The 11,803-nt window shown below is 37.2% G+C and overlaps 1 protein-coding gene across 1 annotated transcript; it reads left to right on the top strand.

The window, feature by feature from the left end:
• The first annotated feature begins 1,596 nt into the window (after positions 1–1,596).
• LOC121996476 (transcription termination factor MTERF8, chloroplastic-like) lies at positions 1,597–6,597 on the top strand. Its single transcript, XM_042550464.1, has 2 exons — positions 1,597–2,825; positions 6,267–6,597. Exon 1 carries the CDS (start codon positions 1,653–1,655, stop codon positions 2,823–2,825), a length of 1,173 nt encoding a protein of 390 aa, XP_042406398.1. The 5' UTR covers positions 1,597–1,652; the 3' UTR covers positions 6,267–6,597.
• The last annotated feature ends 5,206 nt before the right edge of the window (positions 6,598–11,803 follow it).

The following is an 11,803-nucleotide window of genomic DNA, read 5'->3' on the forward strand; positions in this document are numbered from 1 at the left end:
ATGAACACACTAATAAATTAGTTTGACATACTCATCTTGATCATCTTTCTTTTGTATTATTCAAAGAATTATAAATCAATTTGATTTGCCTATTCATATACCTCGTCACTTATTTATGCAAGGGATGCTTAGAAGTCAAGAGTCATAAGTTTCCTTTTTCTTCATCTAATAATATTTTTAATTTTTCACTTGAAATGAATTATTATTCTGGACTACACATATTCGTCGACACTACCAAGCACGACCTCCTCGTGCTCCCAAGTGACCAAGCATGACCTCCTCGCACACGTCACAAGTAGCTGGCGGCTACGCTCTTGCACGCTTGCCGCAAGCAGTAGGCAGCCCAGTAGCGGAAGGTCACAACCCGGCAACAAGCAACAGTGCGTTGCTGCCTAGTGCTCGTCGTGAGCAGCGAGCCGCCACACTTTCACATGCTCATAGTGATTAGTAAAAAAATCTCCTGCTCCTGCTGATGTTCGCGTTGATTAGCTAGCTGCTCCATCTCCTCGAAGTTCATCGTATAGAACCTTGGGGACCCGTGGATCATCCGGATTGATATGTGGCGGAATTTACCACAATGAGACGGTAGGGTCGATCATCAAGGTAGTTGGAGAATAAATTTCCTATCCTCGTATTATATCCTGTCCGTCACATGTCCGCTCGGATGCTACGATTTACCTCCCTTGTGAGGCCTTAGATCGGGTGCGACGGGAACGCTGAGGACAAGCGTTTCGCCTTGCCACAATCATATAGAACCTTAGGGTCAACAATGTCTCCTTGATCTTCATCTTCCAGAACTTCTGTTTCTTTGGCCTCTTGGCCAACGGGACGACGCCGACTATTGAAGTAGAGATTTTGAAACGCCGAGGCCCAAAATTGTCAGCTTTGGAGCTTGTCTTACTTCGGAGATTAGGCACGGACAGAAGGGCTTCGCAAAGGCAAGCTCCACTGCCACAGCCATCGTTCCCGCTGATAATTAGCTCCTTGATTGAGCACTAAAGGGGAAGATTTTAGAGGAGATAGAGCTGTGGAGGAGCGGTAGTCGGGGAAGAAGTGTGAACTGATTTTTTTTTTTCCTAGTCTTTCCTATTCCTTCCTCCTTTCTGAGGAATTTTTTCCCCTAGTCTTTCATTCTTTTTCTTTTCTCTTACATTTCCTCAGGGATTTTTTCCTTCTTGAATTTATTTCCTGCTTCAATCCATGCCTCGTCAATTAATATGCTTCAATTTATTTTCCTTTTTCTTTTGATTTATACTAATTTCAATATGTAAATAAATTAAAATATAATCTAATTAATAACTATAACTGTTTTAAAATAATTTTAAACAATTTAAAATAATTTTTATGAAATTTAAATAATTTAATTAAGTTAATAAAAATATTTTAATATAATAGTGTGTATAGTAATTTTGATTGTTGAAATAATTTTTTTAATACATATAGCAGAGCGTTCTTTTATTTTATTTTTAAATACCATTTTCATGATTTTCATAATTTATTTGATTTTTGTCCAGCTTGCTTTTTCATTGGAGGGTAAAATATAAATTATCAAATTATGAGGATAAATGACAAAATTTGAAACATTACACGAAACAATATAAACACGCTAGGGTTTTGGGGAAGAGCAGATCGAAATCTCTGAAGAAGAGACCATGAAGAGGCTATATCATTTCTCCTTCTTCTGCAAAACCGTGTCTTCCACTCGTTCTCCTCACCCCAACGATGCTGCCCTCCTCTTCGCCATCTTACCTTACTCGCCCTCCGCCGCCGCCTCCGCCACTGGGAAGTACATGTTCAGGGCCCAATACCTCATCCACTCATGTGGTTTCGACCAGGAGAAGACCACCGAGGCCTTGAAGCTTCTCAAGGGCATCCAATCCCTGCAGCAGCCCGACTCCGTTCTTGCTTTCCTCAAAAGTTACGGCTTCGATGACGCATCGGTAAAAAGGCTCCTACTTTACTTCCCCAAATATCATCTTTGGGACGTAGAGAAGACACTTGCCCCAAAGTTCCGAGCTTACGAAGATCTGGGTCTCTCCCCATCCGACATCGTCCACCTCTTCCGGAAGAATCCCTCCTCCATCAGAATGAAACACGAACGCATTGTATCTAAGATTGAATTTTGGCAAGGCCTTCTCAGCTCCAAGGATGCACTGGTGAAGTCGATCAAGAGAAACCGAGGGATTCTTATGTGGAGCATTGAGAAGAGGATCCAGCCCAACCTTGAGTTGCTTCGGGAATGTGGCCTGGACGACCAAAAGCTCGCCTATATCTTGCGGAATCGCCCAATGATCCTGTCACTTAATGCTGATTTCTTGAAGTCCTTGGTTAGTCGTGTGGAGGACTTGGGAGTGCCACAGATATCGGGGATGTTCCATTGCACTCTTTGTGCACTCGTCACGGTCAGTCCAGAGAAGTTTAATACGCAAATGGAATTGTTCCGGAGCTTTGGGTGGTCAGAGACCGATTTTGTTGCGGCATTCCAGAAATGTCCTACCTTTCCCCTAAAGTCTTCGATGGCTTTGCAGAGAAGAATGGAATTCTTGATAAACGAGGCTGGATATGCCTCTTCTTACATAGCTATACGTCCAATACTATTGGTAATGAGCTTGGAGAGAAGGCTGATTCCGAGACATGGGATCTTGGCAACCTTGAGGTCTAGGGGGCACTGTGAAAATGATTACAAATTAACAGCATACATGATGCTTACCGAGGCCAAATTTGTAGAGAAATACATTATCCTCTACAAGGACAGGTATCCAGATCTGAGTGAACTCTATGCAAGCTTAAACCACTCTAATGCTTCTGATTCTGGACATCAATGAGTTAAGTCATTTTCCTCCTTGCTGAGTTATAGTTCATGTTACCATTTTTCACTGAATGGCTTCTCTCCTCTGTCAAACTCTAAGCTAATATTTATGCCAACAAGCATGAAGATTAGAAGAATTCACAGAATCATGATCTTGATTTTGCTTCTCAATCTGCACGAACTTAAGAACAATTCACGGGATCATGATATTGATTTTGTGTCAATTGAGCCAAAATCTCTCAGATTCATTACTGGCTATGTTAGACAATTGTTACTGCAAGAGACATCCTTCTTTTATGAACATTCAGTAATCTACCCTTGTTTGAGTTGTGGCTACTCATCGATAGGTTCTGTTGAATGTTGCACGGTTGTCTCCTAACATATTTTTATAAAGGGAGAGGGACCACTGCCACATGGATGAAATGTTTTGAACACTTCTGAATTTTGTCGATTGACTTCCAATATGGATTAACTCGAGTCAAATTACTTTTATAAATTATAATGTTGTTTTATCTTACCTAGCTCACTTGTTTAGAAGGGTTTATTAACTTTTACTCGTAAAAAGCATAATAATTTTTATATATTTTATATAATAGCATATTGGCTTTAATGAGATATCAAACAGTTGCTTTGGATTTATAAGGTTGGTTTTTTTTTTCTGATTGTTTATATATCTAGGGGAATTTTTAAGGTCTCATACAATGAAAAAAATTATATTTTTCCAAAGGTGAAATTGCAAAATGATGTAAGTTTGGAGAAAGCAAGGTAAGGATGGAATTCGGAAATTTGGTTTAGAAGTTTTTTTAGACAATTAATTATTAGATTTGTGGCCATAAATGTGAGTATTAAAGATAAAATGATAGTAATAATAAAAATTGATGCACTATTTTTAAGGGAGTTAATTTTCTTTTTACCAACAATAAATTATTATTATTATTATTATTATTATTACTATTATTATTTTGATATTCGGAGTATAATTTTTAGAATTGACTTCTAGAATATTAGTCCTTTATGAATATGATCCTGTTAGTTATTTTTGTCACATCAGCATGATATCTCATGATTGGCTGCCAAGGAATTCCACGAGGAGGGGGGAGGTATTTGCTACTGGAGACACATATTGACACACCACCTGGCTCAAGAGATTAGATTGTTTTCTGGAAATTTGATCTTGACTCTCATATGGCACTATTATTTAACTATCAACTTGGTTATGTCCATAAGGATAATTTTTTTTCATAAAAAAGTTAATTAATCAGGTTAGGTAGTGTTAAATTTAGGATGATCAATTCGATCCTTCGAAAATTTTTCATTGGTCACGAGAGTAAATTGGAAAGCGCTCGTAATGGGCAATCTAGGAGTCCAGCATCTTTTAGTTGCCTATTCTATTTGGAAGAATTTTTTTTTTGTAAATTCATTATAATTGAGGTTCAAATCGTGAATACCTAGATGATAATTTTAATGCTCTATCATTGTACCATAGTCCCGAGGGCACAAATTTTTTTCATAACTAGTAATTATGATTATAATTTTATGATCAATTATTGTTGCCTTCCGTTGGTGAAACCATTGTAGTCGTGGTAACCATAAATCAACCCTTGGATTTTCCTTATGAAATTATTTTTTAACCAAGAATGAAAAAGGGTATTTTATTAAACAACTGCAACTTTGGTAAATTCATCAAGAGAGAAAAGAAGCCTTACGAAAATTTGCAGATTTTAAAGAAATTTAATTAATAAATTTATATTTTGAAAAGAAAGAATTAAATATTTAAATTACTGTCATTCTATCAATAATAGAGTGTATACTTGGTATGTAGAAATAAATAATGTGAAGTTAATATTTTTATACTCTCTTTGGTGAAGAAGAGAATACAGTAAAAAAATTAATTTAAATTTGATTTGTAAAAAATTTAAAATAATTCCCACTTATCAATTTTGGGGAGGCCTAATATATGTTTTTTTTTGGATTGAGCTCTCATCTCTCCTCGATCTTAGAGGTGTACTTCAGTTCTTAGGATGGACTCCCTTTTAATAATCTTAATGATTTGACTAAAGGTTTTGGAGTTGACCTTTAATCTGTTCAAGGTTTTAGAATTGAATCCACTAAAGATTATAGAGTTGACCTACAAATAGTCTCTCTTAGATCTTAAAAGTTTATCCAATATTTGGGATCAAGCCTCCCTGATCTCAGTCTATCGCCTAAAGGTTATAGGGTCAACCTTCAAACAATCTCTTCTAAACTTTAGAGGTACATCAAAAATTTCAAGATTGAATTCTCATAGCCTCTTTCAAACCTCTGAGATATGCCCAAGGTCTTGGGATTGAGTTCCCTTTTAACTTTAGTTGTTCGCCCAAAGGTTCCAAGGTTGACCTTTAATTTTAGAAGTCCGCCCAAGGTCTTGAGATTGAGCTCTCCCTTAGCATTAGCGTTTTGTCTATGTTTGGGGTCGACCTTCAAACAATCTCTCTAGTTCTCAGAGCTCTCCTTTCAATGACCGACTTCTTTAGCTTGACCTCGTTGTATTCTTGCTCAACTAATATGGATCTATTTGATGACTGACCTCTCCAACTCAACTAGATTCCTATCTATATTTACTTAGGGAAGGCTCGCATACCTCTCCAACTTGACCTTGTTCCCTTTCATCTTCACTATTAGAAAAATTCTTCATCGACCAATCTCTCCAACTTGCCCTTGTTCTCTTTCAACTCCGCTATTAGGGAACTTCTTAGGTGGACAACCTCTCCAACTCGATTTTGTTCACCTCCATTAGGAATATCTTTTCTTCAATGATCCTTTTCAGCTAAGCCTAGTTACTCATAGGGGCCAACTTTAGCATCCTGCTGACCTGAATACCCTAATTGAGTCTCATATATCTCAGCTCGACTTGAAGGGGTCCTACTCCTCGATCTCTCAAGTCTCAACTCCAAGCTCTTCCGGTTCTTCCCTTTGAGTACTATGAGCTCTCCAAGCTCCCCAAACTTTCTACTCCGAGCTTTCCTCTCAAAATTCAATAGGTTAGTCTTCTCAAGCCGGCCACTATGCTTGTGCAGTTGTTGGCCACAAGCAGCCAGTCCACAATCATTATTTTTGTTGTTAATAGCTACTAATAGCATAGCAGTTGACATTAATGGAGGCAACTAGAATTAATAGTCATTGAGCTAAGATTAATAACTTGATAATTGAGATTAACGGTGACGGTTGGAATTAATGACTAAACAATTTAATGATCCATAATTTCTTGATAATCATGGTCACTAACTCCATTGATTTTTTTTTTCAACCTATACCTATAAATACCATGATATATTCCAATGCTGTATGTTATACTTTTACTAGATGGCTCTATCTATCTTTATGCTCTTTTGTCCACCTTTTGGCGGCAATTCTTAGTTTACTTGAGTATTAGAGTGGTGTTGTCAAAAAAATTCTGACGCTTTTGCTACATGAACAGGTCAGACCATGCTATGCAGATTGGATTATACCACCTTAATTAGCCTTGGCAGTAGATTCCTCCAAGTAAAAAAAACATTTTGGTACAAAGCAAGTTAAGAAATTTGGATTAACATAAGTTTGAAGGGCGTGGAAGGCAATTGGAACATATTGGAAGTGTGTAGCTCGGAAAAAATCAAAAAGAGCGTATGTGTAACAGAGCAACTACAGAGTACTTGTTACAATACTATAATTATTTTTTTACTTTCGGCTTTATTGTAGCAATTATTTTCTAACTATTATGATGTTGTAACAAGTAATATAGCAGAGCAACTACAATAATAATTTTCACGGTATTTTTAAATATAAACATAGTATGGGATGTGGGTATGTGCTTGCTGTTTTACATAGTTTATTCAATTATATTTATTATTTTGGATGTTAATGGGAATGAATCATAATTATATAGACTTATCCTTCATGTTTAATTTATTTGGGCGGAAGGATTCAACAATTGAGAAAAATTTTCTGTGATAAAATTTCTTTGTTTATTTCATAAGAAAGAAAGGATGGATTATTTATCTTTTTTTCATGTACTTGTTATGAAATCATCCATGGATGAATTTATGAATTTATTTACAAATTAATTTGTTAATAAATTTTTATTCATCCAAAATGGAGCGGAATGTCCTTTCCCCATCGTCTCTATCCTTAGACTACTTCATGCTCACCGCGAGCGACCAAGCACGACCTCCTCACGCTCTTCACGAGTGACCAAGCACTGTCTCCTTGCACTCGTCACGAGCAATAGGTAGTCGCGCTGTTGCCGCAAGTAGTAGGTAGCCCCACAGTGGACGGTTGCCAGTAAGCAGCATACGACTATGCCCTACGGTGAGTTGTCGTGCTCTTGCATGCTCGTTTTGAGTCGTAAATAAGTATTTTGTTGATCTCCGTGTTGAATAGTTGTCCATCTCCTCAAAGTCCATCGTATAGAACCTCGGGGTCAGCAATGTCTCATTGATCTCCATTGTATTTTCAAACTTCTGCTTCTTTGGCCCCGTGCTCAATGGGTCGGCGCCGACGACCACAGCAAAAATTTTGAATGGCGAGGTCTAAAATTGTCAACTTTGAAGCTCATCATGCTACAGAGCTTAAGTGAGGGTGGAAGGTGTTGGTACAATTTTGTATTAATGATCTAACTCAGGTTTTAATGAATAACAAGTGGATTAAAGTTAGAGTGTTTTGTGGTCTAATTGCTTTACCAAGTGTTTAGGAGTTCACGGGTCTAAAGGATCTGACACCAAGCTGAAATCCAGTTAAATCCGCAGGACCCGATAGCTGGTGGGAAGTTTAGATAAGTCCGCGGGACCCGATATTTGGCAGGAAGTCCAGTTGGGTCCGTGGGACCTAACAACTGGCGGGAAGATCTGGTGAGTCAAAAGCAAGTCAAGCGACTGCAGTTGGTAAGTAGAGGTAAGTAACTGGAGGAGAGATCTAGTAAGGATGTGTTCCTGGTTAAGAGAATTGTAGGCGTTTGCCCAATTTACGTCCATTTGGGAAACCTAAGTTGAGACCTTGACTAGATCCTGGTCTCGAGGAGACAAGATCTAATTAATACTACTCTTATCGTAATTGTGCTAACTTTATTTTGTAGGATAAACATATTTTTATTTGCTTGGACTAATCCTTTTTTAGGAAAAAGGTGGCTGAAAAAAGGGAACTTGGGCGCCCGGACCAAGTGAGCTCGGGCGGGTGCCGCAGGCTCCCGGGCAGTCCGAGAGCTCGGAGCTAGTTTGAGCGCCCTGACTAGAAAATTTATCGAGAAGCTAAGTTGGAGCGCAACGATTGGCCAAACCCATGTTAACGGTCCAAGTGTCCGGAGGGGCTCCGGGCGCCCGGAAATGGATAAACTTCGCGGATGAAGTTTCGACGAGAGATCACCATATTAGCATCTGTCCAGGCGCCCAAAGGGGTTCCATGCACCTGGAATGGGCCTATATAAAGGTCTTCAACCTGCAGCTTCAAAACATCAATGACTACGACTTTCATTCCTGTGCACTGCTCCGGAAAAGCTCCTACAACGGTGTAACGTTCCTCCGACAACCGACGATCAAGATTTATTTATTTTCTCTGTCGTTGGTAACACTTTTTTATAGTTCCTATACTTAAATTTTGTAGTCATTCAAACTATTAGTGGATTGCCCAACAAAAGCGCTAGACAAGTGCAGGCCTCGGAGTATGAGTCATCGAAGGCTCCGAACTAAGTAAAAAACTACTTGTGTTAGCGCTTGGTTTTTCTTTCTCCTTTCCTCCTTATTTTCATTTCTACTGCGTAACTTGTTTTTAGTCGTGATTTTCAATGAAAACTATTCACCCCCCTCTCTAGCATCTTTACGATCCTACAAATGGTATCAGAGCGGTACCGCTCTGAATTGGTGCAACAACCAATCAAGCAAGGGGTGATTTTCAAACTTTTTAAATATTTCCCATTTCGATTTTGAACTTTTTCAATATAATCCAAATTGGTACAATTACCTCTTTGGATAAATTTTTCTATTGCAAACTATTCTGAATTGGTGCAACACTAATCAAGTCTTAATATCTTTATTATCTCCCACACTACTAATCTAAGACCTAGTCATAAGATTTCTTTCTTCTTCTTTGTGTGCTTGGTTCTTTAAATGACACAAAATGAAGGATACAACACGGTTCATCCACCACTCTTCAACAGAGACTACTTCGCATATTGGAAGAAGCAGATGTAGGTATACTTGAAAATCGACGTTGATCAATGGTTCACCATCCGATGAGGATACAGGGCGTCGGTGGAAGAAGCAAAAAAAGTACCAATCAACCCAAAAAGATGGAATTCGAAGGACAAGAAAAAGGCTAAGATCGAATCGAAGGCAACAAAACAATCCAGTGCAGAATTACTAAGGAAGAACTGAACCGCATTGGCCCATTCGAGAATGCCAAGGAGCTCTGGGACAAACTGATCGAATTGCATGAAGGAACAAATGAGACAAAGGTAACTAAAAAGGATTTATTTCTGAATAAATTACTTAACATCAAAATATAGGAAGAAGAAAATGTGACTCGGGATGAGGCGCCCTCCAACGAATTAGACATTGAAGATCGGGAGCATCATAAATACCTTGTGTTGATAGCATCTAGACCGGAATTAGATAGCGAGACGGAACAAGATGACAAGTCCGAAGATGAATCAAGCCACGAGTCCGTACTCATTTCCAAAAGTTCGAACGAGCTATCGTTTATCTTAACTGCTAGATTCTTTAAAATAATTGCACATCTTAATAAATAGTTAATTAAATATGAAAAATAAAATGACACACTTCTTAAGGAAAATCAACACTTTAAGGAACAATTTAATTCCCAAACAAAAACCTCTAACCCAACTCAAGACGAAAGACTTGAGGAAGAAAACGCTAAATTGAAAACTGAAATAACCAATCTAAGAGAATTATTAGAAAAAATTATAACTAGATCCAAGTACCTAGACATGATACTTGGATCTCAACGAGCTATATATAATAAATTTGGGCTTGGATACAAGTCCAGTTCAACAAACAAAACCTTATATGCCAAAACAAGAAACAAATTAAAGCCTAGGTTCCGAAAGTGTATCTAACCATGCAAGTAAGATTCAATCAATACTATATACCTAAAAATAAAATTCATTACCTAAAACCAAATCCATCTAAATTTATTAATTCAAACAAAAACTTAAAATCAAACAAATCAAATTCAAATAAAAAAACTAAATTTAAATCAAATAACTACAAATTCAATTTAAATATAAGTTACAATCAATTTTATTACAACTATAAAACCAATCGACATAAACCTAAAACCTAAACCCAAAATTCAATAATTCTGGAGGAGGCTTCAGATTAGTTGGCACCTCTAAATTAATAATTTATCCGGCTGCATAATTAGGACTAGGTTAAAAAGAGACAGAAGTTTAACTTGACAAACAACACTGGAACAGTTTTGAATGATAGTAGGTTAGGGAAGCTCTATCTATGTATGTTTAGAAAGATATAACTTCGATCTGGTGCATTTGACTTAGTGGAACTAACTTAAGTTACCCCTTACTAATCTTCGCTAGTTAGACCAAAGTTTTGTACTAAGTTCTGTGGGTAGGACTATTTGAAAAATTTTGAAGGCGTAGTTACTCTAATGATGTCCATGTGACTCACCACAACATAAAAGTTTATCCAAAGAATGTCTGCTTGTTGAACCCAAAGCTAAACTTGAATCTAACATAAATTAAACCAAATCTTGAAATTTAATTTAACTCATTTCACAAAACTATAGGATCCGTTTGTTTGAAAACTTAGACTGGTGAGATGAATATGAATAAATAAATTAAATTAAATTAAATTTAAATAAATAAAATAAAATAAAATAAAATTTAAATAAATCAAATCAAATTAAATTAAAAATACATTAAAATAAATTTAAAATAAATTAATTTAAAAAATTAAATTAAAAGTTCATATTTGAGTTAAAAGTTTATTTCTCCTAATTTTTTTTAGGAATCTGAATGAAAATTGGGCAGTGGTTGCTCTCGACACATGACCGGGGATCAAACCATGTTCATAAAATTAACATTTAAAAAACTAGGAACAGTTGTCTTTGGAAACAATGACAAACTAAAGGTAATTGGAATAGGTAACATTCAAGTAGAATCGAATTTCGTTATTAATAAAGTACTCATTGAAAATTTCAAATTTAACTTACTCAGTGTTTGTCAATTGTATGATTAAGAATATAAGGTTAACTTTACATCCACTGAATGCTTAATTAAACATATGAAATGCTACTATAAAATTAAAATGACTTAGGAATAATAACATTAATATAATTAACCTAGCCAGCTCCTCACTTAAGTGTCACTTGACACAAAAAGAGGAAACTTGGTTGTAGCATAGGAGAATGTCCCATGCTAACTTTAGAAACCTCACCAAATTAAATGACTTAGTTAGAGGACTACCAAAACTACCTAACTTGGACTCAATAATTTGTAATGGTTATCAATAAGGAAAATAATTTGTAATTTCACCTAGGGTTACCCCCTAGGACTTTTGCCTGAAGCACTCGACCCACCAAGACTTTCTGCATAGGGTTACCACCCCCTATGACCTAGGGTTACTACCCCCTAGAGTTTTCACTTGCCTAACCATAGCTAGAACTTTTCCTGAAACACTTAAACAGACTTGTTAGATCACAACATAACCTTAACTTTGAATCCTTTGCTATTATCAAAACTTAGGTTCGATCGTCGGATGCTTCCCGCACCAACAGGCCCGACCTTCCACTTCCATATCTATCGAGGATAGACTTGCTCGACTCGAGGAGTCTTCCGCGCAGACACGATAGCTCGTCTCCGTCGGTTTTCGTACACTACGGGCTGAGTGACCTCCGGATTCACTACTCTCCGAGAGGAGATTCTTCGAGCACTACATGTACCCGAGCAACCTCTATCACCTCCTCCAGCTGACGATCCTCCTAGTTGATCATATTTTGGACATGCAT

This window comes from Zingiber officinale, chromosome 6A (genome assembly GCF_018446385.1).
Source record: "Zingiber officinale cultivar Zhangliang chromosome 6A, Zo_v1.1, whole genome shotgun sequence".
Taxonomy (NCBI): domain Eukaryota; kingdom Viridiplantae; phylum Streptophyta; class Magnoliopsida; order Zingiberales; family Zingiberaceae; genus Zingiber; species Zingiber officinale.